General features: G+C 38.1%; 1 protein-coding gene across 3 annotated transcripts in view; it reads right to left on the bottom strand.

The window, feature by feature from the left end:
- The window catches only part of LOC136862901 (uncharacterized), an 801,576-nt gene that overhangs the window by 407,469 nt on the left and 372,976 nt on the right, over nucleotides 1–21,131 (bottom strand). For 2 of the 3 annotated variants that reach the window (XM_067139182.2, XM_067139183.2), the window contains exon 2: nucleotides 10,832–10,992. The exons of the other annotated variant lie outside the window; for it this stretch is intronic. In XM_067139182.2, coding sequence (XP_066995283.1) covers nucleotides 10,832–10,992 — 161 coding nt within the window. The remainder of the gene's footprint in view (nucleotides 1–10,831; nucleotides 10,993–21,131) is intronic. 3 annotated transcript variants of the gene reach the window in all.

The following is a 21,131-nucleotide window of genomic DNA, read 5'->3' as shown; positions in this document are numbered from 1 at the left end:
AAGACCAAGTCGTCAGCATAGGCCAAACTGCTTACTATATTTCCACCTAACTGAATACCTCCCTGCCATTTTATACCTTTCAGCAGATGATCCATGTGCCATTCCACTATTCCAGAAATAAAACTCTGTCGAGTCGGGATGAACGCGATTACTGACATCGATGTTAAGAAAAATTAGTAAGTTATATAAAATTTCAAGGGAGTTCAGAATAACGCGAAGTCGAAATGTAAAGATCACAATGGCTGTGGTAAAGACAAAATAAGAATTCGAATTGTTAAGACCAACACTGTAAAAAAGACACAAAATAAAAAAGAAATCCAAGGGAACGGACGTATTGCGATCATGGAGCTGATTATGTCACATAGGACTATTGCTTTTTTTTTTGATAGTTGCTTTACGTCGCACCGACACAGATGGGTCTTATGGCGACGATGGGACAGGAAAGGGCTAGGAGTGGGATGGAAGCGGCCGTGTCCTTAATTAAGGTACAGCCCCAGCATTTGCCTGATGTGAAAATGGGAAACCACGGAAAACCATTTTCAGGGCTGCCGATAGTGGGGTTCGAACCTACTATCTCCCGAATACTGGGTACTGGCCGCACTTAAGCGACTGCAGCTATCGAGCTCGGTAAGACTATTGGGAAAGAAGAGAATTTAAGTTGCAAATGTTATCGAAAGCGTTTTAATAACTATATAACGCAAGAATATATAAGAAGATTAATTAAATACGCGTTATATACAAAAATACACAACTGTAGAGTTGATTAGCGACGGCATTGAAAACTGCAAGGACAAATCCTTGACTAGAGAAGAAGATATTCAGGATGACGCAGCATCAACGTTTAATAATTGATAAAGCTATTCTGTATGAGATAAAAAATTAAATAATTCAGACATATTGGAGATCAAATAGCAATTGAAATTACAGAAAGCAATATTAAGCAAAATATAATAACTAAATTATGCTAGAAGGCTTTGAAAATGTCAATGCATTGCAGCTGATTTCATCAATGTGTTTGGTCTTTTCAATTGAGAAATTCAAGAACACCATGGCTCTCTAGGAAGACTTGAGGTAGACTGTCTGGATGATCCCGAGTTGGACCGACACAGCAGATAGGAACCTTGGTCCCCGTTGACATTACGATGACCGGCGAAGCAGGATGACCATCACCCAGAGCTGCTAAGGATGAACGAATGATGAAGCAGATTTATGCTGTTAAATAAGAAACTTATCATTTTCCCGAAGCTTACTTTGAGATACTACAAAAAAGATGAATAGAGCTAGTCCAAAGTAATACTGATAAAAACTGATGTGTATAAAGATAAATATAATTGTATAATAATAACGTAACCAATAATTTCCCATGCAAATGTGCGTTTCACAACTTTTCTTTGTGAATATTTTATGAAAGTTAACTAATAGCTCATTTCAATTGTGATGTTAAAGTGCTCAACGCATATAATAATTATCATTGAAGATTGCTTTAAACCAGCAGATCAAACATTAATTAATTACTGAATTTTAATTTCACAGTTTCATTTTATTTTGTCAACGTTTATATTTCTTGAATAAGTAATAGATTTATATGAAGCGTGATTTAAAATTGCCCTTAGTACTGTAAGTCAACTTAGATTTACGCGGTTGGAGTATCGATTTTCTTGCGGCCCAGTTATACGTCAGATGGAGGCGTCCGTTGATCCCAATGAGAGAACTATATTGCGTATCAGCGTTGTCTTGATCCCAGGTGAAAAATAAATATATTTATGAAGATGATAACAATGAACCCTGAGAGACTGGATGGGATTTCCTTTACGTCATCAATCCTGGACGCGGGAAGGGAATACTACGAACAGCATAAGTGAAATATTACAGCCTTTTCTAAACCCTGTATGTACCCTGAACCAAGAAGTAATTCTACTATTAATTCTCACTGCAGCCCAATTGTCAACATAAACGTCTTTCATTGATTTTAATATTCGACGCTTAATTCGATAGTCCCCCAATATGGTGAACAACCTTTCCCGCAGTACCCTGTCATATACTTTCTCTAGATCTACGAGACATAAACACAACTGTCTATTCCTCTCGTAACATTCTTCAATTACCTGGCACATACTGAAAATCTGATCCTGACATCCCCTCTGTGGTCTGAAACAAACTGGTTTTCATCCAACTTCCTCTCAACCACTGATCGCACCGTCCCTTCCACGATGCCAGTGAATACTCTGCCTGGTGTACTAATCAATGTGATACCTCGATAATTGTTGCAATCCTTCCTGGTCCCTTGCTTATAGATAGGTGCAATTACTGCTTTTGTCCAATCTGAAGATAACTTACCAACACTCCATGCTAATCTTACTGCTCCATGAAACCATTTCACCCCTGCCTTCCCACTATACTTCACCATTTCAGGTCTAATTTCATCTATTCCTGCTGCTTTATGTTAATGGAGTTTATTTACCATCCTTTTCACATTCTCAAGCGTAATTTCACCAACATAATTTTGTTCCTCTCCATGAGCTTGATTGTTCGCGACACTACCATTAAGATTTGCTTTTACGTTGAGGAGATTTTCAAAATATACCCTCCAACTGTCCAGTGATTCCGTGGGATCTATTATGAATTCACTTGAATTACTCAAGCACTGTTCATTTCCTGTTTCCCTCCCTTCCAAAGATGTTTTATTACTATCCAGAAAGGTTTCCCTACTGCTTGTCCTAACCTTTCCAGATTATTAGCAAAATCTTCCCACGACTTCTTTTTGGACTCAACAACTATTTTTTTCGCCTTTTCTTTAATCTACGTTCAAATCCCTGTCCGCATCCGCCCTTGTTTCGAGCCATTTCTTATAAGCCTTCTTTTTACGTTTACAAGCTGCACTCACTTCATCATTCCACGAAGATGTTCCCTTTTCCGTCGTAACACACAGTCGTTCCTAGGCATTCCCTTGCTGTTTCCACTACAGCATCCCTGTATGCCACCCATTCTCTTTCTATATCCTGAACCTGCTTACTGTCTACTGCTCGAAACTTCTCGCTAATCATATCCATGTACTTCTATCTAATTTTTTCGTCCTGAAGATTTTCTACTATTATTACTTTGCAGATAGATTTCACGTTCTCTACCCTAGACCTAGAGATGCTTAGTTTACTACAGATCAGATAGTGGTCTGTATCATCGGAAAATCCCCGAAAAACACAATCAATCAATCAATCAATCAATCAATCAATCAATCAATCAATCAATCAATCAATCAATCAATCAATCAATCAATCAATCAATCAATCAATCAATCAATCAATCAATCAATCAATCCTGATCTGCATTTAGGGCAGTCGCCCAGGTGGCAGATTCCCTATCTGTTGCTTTCCTAGCCTTTTCCTAAATGATTTCAAAGAAATTGGAAATTTATTGAACATCTCCCTTGGTAACTTATTCCAATCCATAACTCCCCTTCCTATAAATGAATATTTGGCCCAGTTTGTCCTCTTGAATTCCAACTTTATCTTCATATTGTAATCTTCCCTACTTTTATAAACGCCACTCAAGCTTATTCGTCTACTAATGTCATTCCACGCCATCTCTCCACTGACAGCTCGGAACATATCACTTTGTCGAGCAGCTCTTCTTCTTTCTCTCAATTCTTCCCAGCCCAAACTTTGCAACATTTTTGTAACGCTACTCTTTTGTCGGAAATCACCCAGAACAAATCGAGCTGCTTTTCTTTTTGATTTTTTCCAGTTCTTGAATCAGGTAATCCTGATGAGGGTCCCATACACTGGAACCATACTCTAGTTGGGGTCCTACCAGAGACTTATATTCCCTCTCCTTTACATCCTTACTACAACTCCTAAACACCCTCATAACCATGTGCAGAGATCTGTGCCCTTTATTTACAATCCCATTTATGTGATTATCCCAATGAACATCTTTCCTTATATTAACACCTAGATACCTACAATGATCCCCAAAAGAACTTTCACCCCATCAACGCAGTAATTAAAACTGAGAGGTCTTTTCCTATTTGTGAAACTCACAACCTGACTTTTAACCCCGTTTTTCAACCTACCATTGCCTGCTGTCCATCTTACAACATTTTCGAGGTCACGTTGCAGTTGCTCACAATCCTGTAACTTATTTATTACTCTATAGAGAATAACATCATCCGCAAAAAGCCTTACCTCTGATTCCACTCCTTTACCCGTACATTCCTAACATATTTCCTGAATTCCAAGTCGGTTCAGATATAGTCTATTATGGATCTGGTACCCCAACCCTCCTATATGTAGCGGTGAATAGCCTTATGCTCTGAAAAGTGTATTCGTAACTGCTAAACCCATACTAGCACAGAAGTCCAGCAAACGCTTCCCATTCCCATTAGCTTCCATATCTTCGCCACATTTACCGATCACCCTTTCGTATCCTTCAGTTCTATTTCCTACTCTCGCATACCGAGCTCGATAGCTGCAGTCGCTTAAGTGCGGCCAGTATCCAGTATTCGGGAGATAGTAGGTTCGAACCCCAATGTCGGCAGCCCTGAAAATGTTTTTCCGTGGTTTCCCATTTTCACATCAGGCAAATGCTGGGGCTGTACCTTAATTAAAGCCACGGCCGCTTCCTTCCCACTCCTAGCCCTTTCCTGTCCCATCGTCGCCGTAAGACCTATCTGTGTCGGTGCGATGTAAAACAACTAACAAAAAAACTACTCTCTCATTGAAATCACCCAAGTAGCACTATCCTATACTTGCTGTTCACCCTGAATACGATGTCCCTCAATGCTTCATAAAACTTGTCGACTTCATCCTCATCTGCACCCTCACATGGTAAATACACTGAGACAATTCTCGTCCTAATTCCTCCAACTGTCAAATCTACCAACCTCATTCGCTCATTTACGTGCCTAACAGAAACAATGTTGCGTGCAGTAGTATTACTGATAAACAGTGCTTCCCCATACTCTGACCTTCCCTTTTTAACACCTGTCATGTACACTTTATAATCTCTCATCCATTCCCCATTATCTCCTCTTACCCGAAATCACTTACTCCTAGTACATCCAGATATATCCTCTTTGCTGTCTCAGCCAGTCTACTTTCTTTCTTCCATATGCCCCACTAATAATGACAGCTCTCCATCAGATTCTATTTCGTTCGCCAAATTGTTTCCAAGGAGTCCCTCGCCTGTCAAATATAAGTGGGACTCCGTTACTCCCATTGGTCCGAGGTTTGCTTAAAATGTTCTGAGCTCTTTGAATTCATGAAGCAGGATGCTATTGTACTTGCATAGAGTCCAAGTGAGGATCATTCCCCTAACGGGTTAGGTACCAGAGGTGGATTGTACAGTCCTAGCCACCTGAGCACAAGTAGGGCCACGACTCAGACTATGTTCGAGATGCCCACTCCCATTCCTTAGCAACTGGTATCCCGACTCTCAGGACCACTTTCTAGGGCACATAGCCGTTGCCCATGGTTCACGAACTAGACGTGACTATAGTAACCAACACCATAAGCCACTAGTAATAATAATAATAATAATAATAATAATAATAATAATAATAATAATAATAATAATAATTCTACCGTTTGCCGGATGATCTATCCAGACGCTAACTCGATACTGAGGGACTCAATGTCTATTATCTGTTTGCGTAGTAGTAGATAGTACAGCGTGTTGTCTGAATATGAAGAGGGAAATGTTGGGATAAACGCAAATACTCTGTCTCCGAGCCAGAAGAATTAATCGAAGAAGAATAAAATCTCTGACCCGGACAAGAATCGAACTAGGGACTGTCTGAAACGAATGCTTCAACGCTATTTATCTAAGGAGTTTGATAATAATAATAATGATAATAATAATAATAATAATAATAATAATAATAATAATAATAATAATAATAATAATTCTACGTATTTTCCCACACTTGCAAGATTGTGCGGCAGGCGACTTACGTGCTGCATAATCAAATACGAACGTATTCAAATAGCAAGAGACACGTTGCAGGATGTAGGGATGTAGAAAGATGTAGACACATTTCATAGAAATCGATGTGTTGACGGGATTTACATATTTATAGAACTGGCTCGTGATTGATTCTAAGAAATTGAGGAAGACAGCTGCCCCTTTCTGTGAGATAGTGTGTTCGAACCCTACTGTCGTCCTCCGTAATAATGATAATAATAATAATATTAATAATAATAATTATTATTATTATGTTATTACCTTTTTAAATGACTATCAGCATTTAATGCTTTTTCAGATTCGTGGAGATAGCAATATTTAATCCTCCAGGATATATCGTTAAATCTATCGGCACAGGGCAGATGTAGCCAGGATTGAACTTGACAAATTATCCTCGGTAGCTGTACTCTTCTTTCTGTAAAATAGTGTGTATGAACACTACTGTCGTCAGCTATAGTAATAATAGTAACAATAACGTTATTACCAACTTATGTGTCTATCTACATTTGTTGCTTTTTCAGAGACCATGAGGGGATGGAATTTGCACTGAGCTAGGATCGAACCACCCGACTGCTGTTACTCATAATGATAATTTGTCTATAGTTTCTCATTTTTTACATTAACACAAGGCTGTCGTATTTCACTACCTAAAATACTATCGAAGTGAGTAAGGTCTAAGATGTTTGCGACAGAAGGTCCCCATCTTATCCATCAGACAAACCCAGCACGTTCGTTGAATACTTCTAGTGTTTTATGTACACCCCTTTCATCGTTACTCCGTATATATTGCTAGTTTTCGCGATATGTAACATGTAATTGTTTATTATAACACGAAAACTACATCACACACATAGCATGAAATGAAAGTAAATTAAACACAGTAACCCATATTTTAATTTTTGTATTTTCATGTAACATCAGAAAGATTTTTTGTTTTTACACATTTTTGTATATGTCATGGCTTCTAATTGGGAAAGTATTAATACATGTTTTCCTTCACGTATAACAAGTGGTATTATAAAAGTTTATATGAATATTTAAAATCCAAATTCGTTTGTAATATCATGCTATGATGTATTCAAACATAAATTATCTTCATTGTTCTCTACACATTATGCACTTAAGCTGAATACAGCATTAGTATGTTCATTTATTCTTTTTAAAGATATTTATAAAATTCACGAAACTTTTTATATATCATCGAAAATGTCAAAGCTGTTATGTTCTGATAATATTTCAGAAAGGTTTCATGAACACATTGTAGACGAATTGCTTACTAAATTTAAAAGTTTGAAGAGGGTGCAAGCAGTAAAGCAATACAAAGTATTTCACATCTTCAGATTAATGTCTGTATGCTTTATCTATTAAATTCACGAAGACAATATACAGTATACCATTTCCGAAAGGCATCGCAGATAATAAAAACTGTTATCAATATTCAGTATAATAATAACTATTTCTTTTTATGGTGTATTGCAATGACATTAAAACCAGTAATACATAATCCTTCTAGAACTTTACAGTATGAAGATATGTTCAATGAGTTGCAACATACGTTAAATTTTGACTATGTTACTTTTCCAATGGCCTTAACAAGCATCTCCAAATTTTGAGAAAAACAATCCTGATTTTTCATGTTATGCGTACCGTGTATAGGACCGCTTTTTACAAGTTCTTCACCTATCATAATCATCTTTTGTACGTTTGTGATGAAAAGACAGGCCACTACTGTACTTTAACAAACCTTTCACGTTTGTTGAGCTTACAACTTTCATCACACACAGAACAGCAGATTATATGCGACAGATGCTTGCAATACTTTTATAAGAATTCATGATCGCTACTCACGTAGTTGATTGCACAACACACCCAGCTGTAAAGATTATTCTTCCAAACAGTGATAAGGCAGAAATGAAATTTGAGAATTTGATCATCATTTTATCATCAGGAACTTATTCCGTTTACTGTTTGTGCAGATTTTGAAAGTTTGACAACACCTTTTTATAGCTATCAACCATATTTGACAGAACATTACAATGATTATTTTCGGAAGCATACGCAGTTTTCTGCCGAATACAGAGTTGTTTGTTCATTCGATTCACCTTTATCATTTTTTGGTTCACCCTTATCATTTTTAGAGGTACTGCATGGCTGTTAATTGAATTACAAGATTTAGCACATCGTGTTAATTTAGTTATATCATGCCCAGTTCCAGTTCACTTGTCATTTAATATGATTTTGCATGATGAAACCGATGAATGCCACGTCTGTAAACAGCCTATTACATTCCCAGATATTAAAGTTAGAGATCACGGTCACATTACAGGAAACTATCGTGGACCTGCATGTCACTCATGTTACATTTTATATCGTGTTCCGAAATTTATTCCTTGTTCTTTTGATAACTTCTCATGCTATGACTGACACGGCATTGTCCGTGAGTTTGCCCGATTAAAATGCACAAAGTTCTGTGTAATTGCTCAAATTCATGAGCTTTTCATATCATTCAGTCAACGTGTAGGCGATATTATCATTCGCTTTTTAGACTCATATAAATTTATTCTTTATACAATTGTAAACTGTCTTTCACGAGAGGACTTAAAATACATTCATGAGTATTTTTCAGATCCTGAGAAAATTAAACTTGTATTAGGAAAGGTATTCTGCCATATGACTATTTTTAATGCCTTGAAACATTAGAAGAAATAAAATTACCTCCACAGTCTGCATTTTCAAATGTATTAAGTGAAAGCAGAACACCATCAATAAGCACATCATCATGTGATAAGCATACAGTATCCATTTCAGACGAAGTCTATATGCATGCATGTAATGTGTGGTCTAGATTTAATATAAAATCTTTAGGTGAATATGCTGACTTTTATTAAAAGTTAGACACTATTTTACTTTGTGATATGCTTGAAAAGTTCCGTAACCTGTGTTTTACTATTTATGGATTAGACCCTTGCTGTTACTACACTCCTCCTGGTCTTTCGTGGGATTCAATGTTAAAGTATACAGGTGTTACACTTCATCTTCCTACCGATGTTAACATGCTTTTGTTTCTTTGAACGTGGAATTCGTGGTAGACATATTTCGCTTGTTAACAGACATGCAATTGCAAATAATTCATACCTCAACAAATATGATTATGAGAAAGAACATTCTTATCTTATATGGTGTTAGAAAACCTCTAAGGCTATGCGATGTCACAGGCTTTACCATATAAAGATTTTGTTTGGCGACTGAAAATGAAATTGAACATTTTGATGTTTATCTTGCTGCTAAAGATCTTAATCGCGGTTTCGTTTCGGAAGTTATTTTTACTAACCGCTCTAATATGCATAATTTTCATGCTAATTTTCCTTTTTGTGTTTAAAAAAATGACACCCCTGATAATACATCAATGCATGTTAAACTGCTAGTTACACTATTCCAAAAAAAAAAAAAGCGCCATGTTATTCACATTCAGTGTATTGTTCAATGTCTAGAACACGGTTTACAATTAGGGTGTATTTAATTTACATATGATGAAAAGGACATCTGCAATAAGATAAAATGTTGAAAACAGGAAATTGGATGGAATTGATAAGATTTCTGGGAATATACTAAAGACAATGGGTTGGGATATAGTACCATATCTGAAGTACTTATTTGATTACTGTTTGCAAGAAGGAGCTGTACCAAATGAACGGAGAGTTCCTATAGTAGCCCCTGTGTATAAAAGAAAGTGTGAAAGTGTGATAGACTGAAAATTACAGGCCAGTAAGATTGACACGCGTTGCATGTAAGCTTAATGAAGACATTCTTTCTGATGATATTAGACATGTTTGCAAAATTAATAACTGGTTCGATAGAAGGCAATTCGGGTTTAGAAAAGGTTATTCCACTGAAGCTCAACTTGTAGGATTCCGGCAAGATATAGTAGATATCTTGGGTTCAGGAGGTCAAATGGACTGTATAGCGTTTGACCTGTCTAATGCATTTGATAGGGTGGATCATGGGAGACTACTGGCAGAAACGAGTGCACTTCGTGTTTAGGAAAGGTTATTCGAGTGAAACTCACATTGCAGGATTTCAGCAAGATACAACTGATATTTTAGATTCAAGAGGTCAAACACACTGTATCGCTATTGACCTATCCAAGGAATTCGATAGGATAGATCATGGTGGATTTCTGACCAAAATGAGGGCTATTGGACTAGACAAAATAATGATTGAATGGGTGGCTACATATCTAGGAAATAGAATTCAGAGAATCAGAGTAGGTGAAGGATTATATGATCCTCTAATGCTTAGGAGAGGGTCCCAAAGGGGATTATTATTGGACCTTAACGTTTGCTTATATATAAACGATATGAAAATAGAGGTGAATTCACAGATAAGGCTATTTGGGGATGTTGTTATACTGTATAGAGTAGTGAATGAGTTGCAAGGTCGTGAGTGGCTGCAGGGGCGATTAAATATTGTGAGATGGACAGTAGACAATGATAGGAATGTAAATGGGTTGAAAAGTCAAGTTGTAAGTTTTACCAAGAGGAAACGTCCTCTCAGTTTTAGAAAACTATATATTTTTCACACCACAGAATTTATCCAATAATTGCACAGTTTTATTGAACATCTTGTGATATTAAACAGAATAATCATTAACATGTGCACAATGCCAGGTCCTGTGATATGGTTTGGAAATAAATGCAAATAATTTAGTGGTGGTGAGGCTTTCCTTTAGTTTTTCAAAGCGTTCTTTGCCTGAAATAAAATGTGAACATTGTAAGGAACAAAACTAATGATTTATACACCGAGTTACACAAAATTATCATTTATAATTCAAAGTGTTATTTGATCTATAGAGAGAGTTAATAATTGTGCCTACCTTGCAACGGGTGATTAACAACGGGAAGGCGATCAGGAGGTCAGCGACTCCATGTCCAGTCCAAGTGGTCATGGGCGGGGTAAGGAACAGGTGCAAGTGGTGTTTCCGCAAGTAAGTCACGTGTTTCATCTCCTCTGCCAGGTCATCGAGCAGAGTCTGGGCTGTATGGAAAGCAAACCAGGCTGCAGCATTGTCTAAATGGCTGGCCAGTTTGGAGTCTCTCATCAAACACTCATGCATAGTACATCACATTCTCCATACAGTGAGTAGGATAAACAGGTTAGCTATCAATAAATGAAATTAGAATAATTAATGGAACATCGTGGGCGTCATTGGTGGCAGAAATGCAGAGGCACCTATTCTCTCAAAAATCTGTAATTACTATGTCGTAAAAGCATACATAGGCCAACAACAATTTCCCCCCATTTGAAATTCCTTTCTAGCGTTTTTATAATGATATTACCAATTTATATTCTTTTTATTGTCATCGTACATAAAGCAGTTCGTTACCAGTGACGCCGCTGAAAATATTCACTAGTAAAAATTCTGAAGAATTTTAACACATCTAATGTAACATAAATTAAAACAACAAGGTGTTTTGCTACGAGGTTGAAAAGGAATATTCTAATCCACACCTTCTACGTCATTCAGGAAATCAATAAGAAGTTTCTATCTATTCTAGTGTCATCATGTTGTCTTCCATTCTCCTCTCCCTTCGTATACTTGTCCATCTGTGACATCTAGAACCTTAGTACAATAAAATGAATTGTGCTTCAAAATGTACTCAGACAATGTTTATTTATGTATTTTTCTCATTCATTCACATTTAGCCCTTCTCTTTCCCAGCATTGCTAATAAATTTCTGCGTTAGTGCGACTTCATACTAGTAGCATAAAATATCTTTTTCACATAAGAGCTTACAAATATGTTGGATTTCTTATGATGTGTGATAATCTTGTAGTTTTGTCTCTTGCGACGACAATCGCCACTAACATTGCTATAAATTATCTTACGATAGGGCGAAATTAAATCAAATCCTAATTTATACGAATTTAACTCCTATCCAGTTTTCTTCCCTCTTGCTTTCAAGGATGTTTCATGTTGGTTGGTGTGGAACAGTTTCAGATTGAGCAATATATATCTTTACTTTTTGAATTTTTAATTATCGAGTGACATTTTGGGAAATACTGCAGAATATTGTCCATTATGTAAACTGTGGTACATTATTTAGTTACAACACCGTAACGTTTAGTACAACTCAACATGTAGCATAATTTGAGACCATACTATTATAGTGTTGTGAGGAGTGATGTATTGTATCGAATATTTCAGGAAATATTCATTGTATGGTCACCCTTTCCTCTCATTAAATATATTCACACAATAAATAATCTTGATGTGTGTAGATTCAAATTTCCAGTTTCCACAAGAACTATTAATAAGTTTGTTTTTTAAATGTCACTTTTTAACAACTTGCTTTACGTCGCACCGACGCAGATAGGTCATGTGACGACGATGGGACAGGAAAAGTTTCGGAGTGGGAAGGAAGCCGCCGTGGCATTAATTAAGGTTCAGCCCCAGCATTTCCCTGGTGTGGAAAGGGGAAACCGCGGGAAACAATCTTCAGGGCTGCCGACAGTGGGTTTCTAACCTACTATTTCCCGAATATTGGATACTGGCCGCATTTACGCGACTGCAGCTGCCGAGCTCCGTATTAATTATTTTTCAACATTTCCTGAGCATTTTCAGAAAACAATGCACAGAACATTAAATTGCAGAGATTTAATAAACTAGAGTCATTGAGAGATATAATTTCCATATTCAGTGACACCTTCGTTGGTTTCCATAGAGGATCACCAGCTAGGTAACTACCCTCATTATCACTAAATATTGAATGTGGCATGTAGGTTAATTTCCAGAAGATACCTTCGTAATCGGAAGCAAAATAGCTAGGGTAAATACCTGGATGTGGCGTATTCGTTGCTCACCGCTCGTCAAAAATGGATAGTAGAAACGATATAGCGTACACAAACTTACGAATACGACACATTCACTAATTAACCACGGCCATTTTAAGACAAACTTCATATCCGTGAAACTGCAAGAGTAAATTTTAGCCCTTCACAAACAACTCAACAGCTTTCCGGGTGTTGTGTGATCTACAATAACTTAGAAAAACAACAAAAATGGAAGATTCGGTTATGCGAATTTTTCAGTATGACATGGTGCTGACGATATGGTCAGTTCACCACTGGTATATCAGTTTCCATTTTAAGTAATGCATTTCTAATAATGGGACTGGTTTCACTTCCAAGTAACTCCTCCGACGATTTGCAGAGACCTCGGGGTGTCGAAATATTGTCCCATAGGTGTTCTTTTACATGCCGGATATATATCCTCACGAGGCTGACATACTTTAGCACCTTCAGACACGACGAATTGAACCAGGTGATAGTTCATCATCTTGGGTTTACAAAGTCAGTACTCTACCATAGCCCGGTAGTAATGATTTCGTGTACCTTAGAGGAGTACACAGGGATTAAATGTAATGAAGAAACATTGCGGGAGTACGATATGAATAAATTAGAGTAACCGACCCTACTGCTTTTTACAGTAAGTCGTTGGCCGGTCTGTTCCCAAAATATGATGATTGGTTTGAATTCGACAGTTTCCGTCGTCGTCTTTTAGCATGTTTAGGATGTTCTGTAGAACAACATTTCTACACCCTTTCCCCTTGGAATATACAATGAGTGGCCAAAAGTCGTGGGAAGACACTGAATATGATGTTAATAACAGGTTGCTCCTCCGCGAGCCCTGAAAATGGCAGCAGTACGGCGAGGCTTCAACTCTACAAGGTGTTTGAATCGTTCTGGAGGGAACTGGACCCAAGCATCTTGCATTGCTGTCCACAATTGTTCTTCCGTAATTGGTACGGCTTTCATGGAGGATCGACAGCATGCCATAAAAGCTCGATTGGATTAATACTGGGCGACCTGGAGGAAAAATACATGGTCGTAAATTCACTGGAGTACTCCTCCAACCACCTGCGTGCACCACGGAGCGGTGACATGGCCCATTGTCCTGCTGAAACATGGCATCTCCATCAGGTACTCTAGGGCCAGAAAGGGATGCAGATGGTCTAAAATAATGTCTACATAAGGTGCACCTGTCAGAGCCCCCTGCAGCCGGACAATGGGGGCTAATTGTGCCCATGAGAACGCCGCGCGGATAAGAACCGAGCCACTTCTCACCTGGTCACAACCTTGTTTAGACGCATGATCCATAGCTTCATGGGGCGTACGCCACTTTCTCACGCTCCCATCAGCTCGATACAACTGGAACCGGGATTCATCGGACCATACAACACGCCGCCACTGCTCCAAGGTTCATTGCCCATGTTCGCGGTCCCATGCACGTCGTTGAGCTCTGTGTTGAGGTGTCAGCAAAGAAACACAAGTTGGTCGTCGGCTGGCGAAGTCTATGCGGTGCAGTTGCTTCCTTACAGTCCTGGCAGAAATGGGATCCTGAATCCCAACATTGAACTGGGCGGTGATCTGACTCACAGTAGCGCGTCGAACGCCCAATATGGTTCTGCGGAGGCGACGTGATGTCCGTTCGTTAAACACATGTGGTCTTCCAGTGCGGCGTTTTTCGCGGGTGGTAACATGCTCTCTGCGATATTGAAGATCCTCCTTCGACACTGCTGACCTCGGAAACCCGTGTAATCTCCGCAATGCTATGACCCATGCTCCGTGCGCCGATGATCATCCCACGCTCAAAGTCGGTTAACTCGTGACGTATTTCCATCTTCACGACAGTGGTATCCGTGACACACTGCTCAGCTGCGCCACAGCTAGCCGCAACGCTCATTGTCATACATTTTCTTATGGGACACCACTTCCCTTGACGTTTGACCACTCAGTGTATAAAAATTGGAACATATAACAATTTAAGAAACATTTAAATGTCCTTATTTTCATAGTCATTGTAACTTGAATAAAATTGACTTAGGTTGATTGTTATTATTATTATTATTATTATTATTATTATTATTATTATTATTATTATTATTATTATTATTTTATGAAGGCAAGGGAAATACCGAGAATGATTTCGGTAGGGTGCAACAAAAACAGGTAGCATAATTTAAATTTGCTCCAATATTCATCTTCAAGTTCTAGAGGAACCCATTCGAGTTGTGGATGAAGCATGGCAGTAAGGAGGTTTGATTACCATATCGTCGCTGCCGGGACAAAACCTCCTATGTGAAATATTTTAGCTTAGAACTTCGGCCGGTAAGGTTTCGTCATCTAAGGTGCAATATTGTGTGAATATTGCCAAAGCATTCTCGCTCTTCATAATGTATGTGCTGCGGGTCAGTATATCTCCAAAAATATTATCACATAGGAGGTTTTGTCCCGGCAACGACGATATACATCACTTATACATCACTTGATTAAATATGTGATCATTAACGTTCTCCACTTAACAACACAAAGATTTAATGAAACGTTAAGAAAGGACTAGGCTTAATTATTTATCATTTCGTGATGATGATTTTAAATAGGTGATTATTGACTTCAAAATTCAATGCTTGTCCCTCTGCTCGATAAAGTGGGTCTAAATTTCTTCAGCATCTATTTTGTTCGTTGAAACTCAAGTACACTGAACTGCTGGTTTAATGCAGCCCATTTAACTTTAATTTTCGCAAGTTGCCGATAATGATATTCTGCACATTGATGTGATGAAATTCTGCAGTAGGGGGGCAATCTTCGATTTGATTCACGGTAGTGCTATCGATATGCCATTTTACTCTGCAAGTAGTAACTGAATTCAATGGATCTTTTTATTCCTGAAGGAGCGTAGATGAATTTTTCATAAAATTCATGAAACAAGTTGTGATAAAAACAACAGTTGAATCGCAGTTTACTCCTCTATGGCTTCATTACTACGTTTCATTAGCGTAATATTTAATTCCGATAGAAGCCATTCATCATTACGCTTTTCCACATTAACTGAAATATCTCCTTAACTTGTCTGTATATATAGGTTGTTCTATCATCGGGGAAGCTCATTATAAATATTTCCCAGATGTGTGCGTGTGTATAAGCACTGGTGGTTTTGTCAATGGTACAGGTTAATATAAACATTTCGAATCCACCCTCGATTCCGCATTTTTTGGTAACATTCAAATGGGGCATGATTAACACAGTGTATGCTATAATTTATGCAATTCTTAACGCTCTGTTGTTTTATACGAAACTTTAATCGTAAGTTTATATGATCTGCTTACATTGTTGTTAAAGTGTGTTTCTCACACTTGGAAACATCGTTTTCTTGTAGCTAAATTTAAAATATTAATAAGAGATCCGTAATTTAGTGCGAATAGTATTAGAAGCAATTGTTTTACTAAGCTGCCTGAAGATGCTTAGGAAATCTACAATATATGACAGAAGAGAAATCTTGTGAAAGGACACTATTTCCGCATTACCTGGAAAGTAAACTAGGATGTGTTACATTTGTGTGATTTTTTTACTGAAATACAAAGCAATGTGCTGAGAAGAACTCGTTCTTTGAGTCTCGTAAAAGCACGCGTTCTGGTCTCTATTTATACTCTTAATTATCGGAACAGGAAAGCTCTTAACCAGTCTATTGGAGAGATATATTTCCACTCGCTTGTACTTGTCGGCAGTCTGCTGTAGTTCGTCGCATAGGAAATTGACCATGACATGGCCCTACATCGTTAATCTCAGTCTCATTTCGATAGGCGGGTGGCTGAGCTGGTACATTGGTGACAGGGAAGCCCGTCAAAGCCTTGAGCTTAACCCCTGCTCACCCTCCACTCCGGCAGTCTATTCAGCACATGTGGCTCCGTCGTCCGTCCCTCGCCAATAAGAGTTTCCGTTTCAGAAAACATATCGAAACTTCGAAGGGACTCCGGTTACTAACTGCATCATTAATGGCTGTCCATCTCCATCATGTGACTTCCTTTGAAACTGAAGACTTGAAATTTCACTCTGAAATTGCCTAGGCTCATATTTTGGCAATTATGCTATATATTTCATTCGGGTTAGTCTTGTGACACCGGCAATTAATTTGATACTACAGGGAGCGAGCGCTGTGTTAGTAAAAGAGCGATCTGGGGGTGTTACGAATATTACTTCGGCGTGAGTGCGTCCCAATGAGGTGAGACTTGCACCAGAGTTACGGCTAAAAATACCGTCGCATCGTGTTAAGTCATGAACTAGTATATTAAAGGTGCAATAAAATATACTTTTCAGTATATAGGCCTACACTACCAAAATAGTTGCAAGTCAACAGTAAACAAAGCACAAAAAGTAGTTTAGAGTGGCCACGTGTTATAAACTGAAGAAAGACGAGCTCTTTCAAGTTATACACTTACTGGCTTCGTCAATAGACAGACGAGTATCATTAAAAGCCCGAAAATGTTACAATTGAGGAAATTATGTTAGTTCACTATTGCCAAAGGTAGTATGTTTTACATTTTAATTTGGTGTGAGTCAATGAAGTATACAGTATTTCAAATTTCTATAATCAGTGAAACTATATCGATTAAAATTGTGACTGTGTGGCTGGTGCCATAGGGACTGAAGATCCCTTTCCCAAGAAGAGTACTTGAGTTGACAAGTGTGCTGTTATTACCATCGATGAAGAAGGAAAATCTGATCTAGGCGATTCGCTTCAGACATAAATGATTCTAGGGGAGCTGAAAACAGAGCCTGAATCAGTAACTGAAACTGTATGCGATGAGCTGCGCAATAACAGTACCAGCATTGGCATAAGATGAAATTTCAATAAACTCGTGAACGAGTTTCAGCAAATTCAGAACGCATCCATAGTGTTAAGTTCTGAAGAGTTTGCTTTATATGACGATTTTATATGTCTAATATTATGGTAACAACCGAACAAACACTTGATATTGCATTTAGAACTAAGTTGCAAATGAATGTGATGAATGGTTGAGGATGCGGTGAATAAACATTTTCCCTTCACGTCGAGCCTATCCAACCTGTAGAACGCGGAACACTCATAAATTAGCAAATACATTCCCTTTGGCTCACATAAATCTGATTTATGGCAAGACTACTGTTAAAATACTACGTTTGACAATAGTGAACTAACATAATTACCTCAGTTGTAATATTTTCGGGCTTTTACTGATACTCGTATTAACATAAAAAGAGTGCTCCACTTTAACAAGATTGGGATGCCTAACCTCGGGGGTTACTAATACTCCGTAAACAACCCTGGGTTTGTGCTGCACCGAAGGGGTTGGTTCTTTTTTATGTTTTCTCCAATATACAAGCACAAACTGAAAATAAGTCAGCAGTACTGTTTGATAGAGGAAGTTTGTAGTTTTTAAATGTATATAATTACTGAACAAAGCAAGTGTATGAGTAGAAAAAGAATTAAAACAAGTGTAGGATTAATCTGCAAAAATAACGTTTATAAGTTTGCACCTAAACAAATTAAAATTTAACACAGGAGAACAGCAAGTTGTTAACAGAATAATTGAACTGAAAAAAAGGAAAATAACCTTTTCCCTTCGTACACTAGGAAAAATGAAAGTATTCCTGCCATCGTCGTTATCCGAATCATTTAACAGTACAAGTTGAACTAACACAAAACACTCTTCACATTAACATAAGATTGATAGATGTTACACAAAATACGTAACAGGAAGGTACTTCAGAATTTAAAAGGATGTATTCCAAAAGCATTTTGAAGACACTTCCGTCTGGGCATCTTCCATCGTTCTTTCCTGAGATAATCCAGAATCCTAGGTAATATCACACTTGTACGCTGACTGTAGGCCTTGATATTACAGTGAATGGCTCCAGGTGGTACCCATATGCAAGCGCTTCCGCTCTCATTCTGTCCGTGGCTTAATTCCAGATTCATTATCTCCCTCACTCTGTCACTGGTTGTTGTTGTTCCTGATATCCTGTAGATAGCGTTTAGTGTCCATCTCCGAACTAGTGCCGCATTGCCATATATCATATCTAGATGCACGAGATTGTCCGTCTGATGACATACCAGGCATTTGTCATCAGACATTTGTCCATGCCTTTTCAGTTCCTTACCCGTATATGTACAGCGATAACCTCCATTCAACTGGGATCCATTTGTTCCAAATACTTTTCCAGATCTGCTTCCAGTCGCGATGTGGTTATTTCTGTGGGACTATTGGAATTAATTTATATTGCTTCAGTCTGAAGTTGTATATGTTCTTAGCTTTATCCAACTATCCAGATGTAATTTCTGATTCTGGAAGTTGTTGTAGAATGGAGAGAGCGTTTCGGGTGCAGCTTCGAAATGTATATTTTTGTTTCAAGTTTGTTGTTACACACAGTTTTAGCATTGGACTATCAAATACATCTCCTCTTGAGTACAATGCTTTAATGATTTGTGACAGAAAGAGTGCTGTGCATATATTTTCGGCTGCAATTAGGCGCAAGCCACCTTCCTGTTCAGTCAGATGAAGTTGGTCTCTTCTTATTCTGTGTCTTTCCATAGATAAAATCCACTTGACATTTCAACACGTTGACAAATGACATGTGAGGATGGAAGAATTTGGGAAAGTTACCAGAGCTTCGACAGCACAATGATATTTATATGCCAACTTTTGGGAAAATATTTCGTCGCCTGGACATATCTCATTTAGCTGAAACCTAGGGTATTTAGAGCAGATGTCCAATTAGTCTCCATCGCCTCTGAAATATACTTACTGAAGGTAATGCCCAATATCTTGCAGTGGTTTACAATTGGAATCTGGGAGCTGGGAAATATTTGTCGATTTTCATTTGAACCTAATAGCAATAATGAGGATTTGTTATAATTCACTTATGCCGCTGACACCTTACAGACGACCTCGAGAGTCTCTTGCTCATTATCAGAATATTCGTCACTGGTCAACAATAGGATAATGTCAACCGCGTATGCGCGTACTGTGAAGCGATCGTTGTTAATAGTTAGTTCGGTGAAATATTTTTTCAAACTTTGAATCAGGGGTTCTATTGCTAAAACAAAAAGTGCCATTGATAATGGGCATCCTTGTCTAATTGACTTGTTTACTGAACATTTTGCTGAGAGAAATCAATTAATCATAACTCGTGAGGATGCCTTGTCGTATATGCGCTGTATTGTTTCTATGACACTGTTTGGAAATCGAATCATTTTTAAAATTTTCCAGAGATAAGAGTGTGCTATCCTATCGAATGCTTTGCTGAGGTCAGTGTTAGCTAGTGGTCCTGAAGCAGTGTCACTCACTGAATGATGTGTGATTACATCTCGAATTGCCAGTAAATTATGTAATATGTTTTTCCCCGGTATAGTGCAAACCTGTCCATTAGTAGTTAATGAAGGGAGGATCGTTCTGATTTTGTTCGCTAAAATCTTGGCCAGTAGTTTATAGTCCGTATTTAATATTGTAATAGGTCTATAGTCATTGATATACGTGCAATCGGAGAGTTTGGGAAGTAGGATGATAATTCCCTCTGCACCCTTGTATAAATGACACTTATCGTGTGCCTGAGGGCATAAATAATAACTTGTGTCAGTTTTTTACCGATAATGTTCCAGAATGTCTCATACCATTCATACGGGATCCCATCATAGCCTGGCGTCTTATTTGGTGCAGTATGGTCTAACGCTTACTTCACTTCCTCTTCGGAAATATTATTAGTAAGATGTGCGATATCATCTCCTTCTAGATGACTCTGGAGATGATGAAGGTGCCTGTCAATATCAAACTCTGAGATGCTTTCCTCTGCGAACATTTTACGTAAATATCTCTCACTTTCTGCAAGGTGGTGTTCCTTTATAGTAAACATTGACCCCTTTCCGTTATCCCATCGACTAATAAATTGCTTATTGGCTGATAGTCTGATCTTGAATGTGGTATAGGGTTATTTTCTCTCTTTCTATGAGGGAAGTGCCTTTGACGTGCTTATGTAGTTGTTCTAGGATACTTTCCTTAATAACTAAAATGATTATCTTAATGGAGTTTAATACAGAAGGGACATTTTGGTCTCGCTGTTCCTTGTGATGCAGATCAAACATAACTCTGTCATAAAAATCAATTTTCCTACCTTTATCCTGGTTGTGCTCATACGCTATTCTTCTTCCGACCGATATAATGGCAGGTTTAAGTTTATATGTCCACCAGTACGTAACGTTACTGCAGCGATTTTGCGCTGATGTGCATTGGTGATAACACTCCGTCAAACGTTGTACATCCTCAGTATTGATGAAAACAGACCTATTCAGCTTCCCTTTC

The sequence above is a fragment of the Anabrus simplex genome, chromosome 2 (genome assembly GCF_040414725.1).
Source record: "Anabrus simplex isolate iqAnaSimp1 chromosome 2, ASM4041472v1, whole genome shotgun sequence".
NCBI classification, from domain to species: Eukaryota; Metazoa; Arthropoda; class Insecta; order Orthoptera; family Tettigoniidae; genus Anabrus; species Anabrus simplex.
The sequence above is the reverse complement of the archived record's forward strand: the minus strand, read 5'-3'. Positions and strand labels throughout refer to the sequence as shown.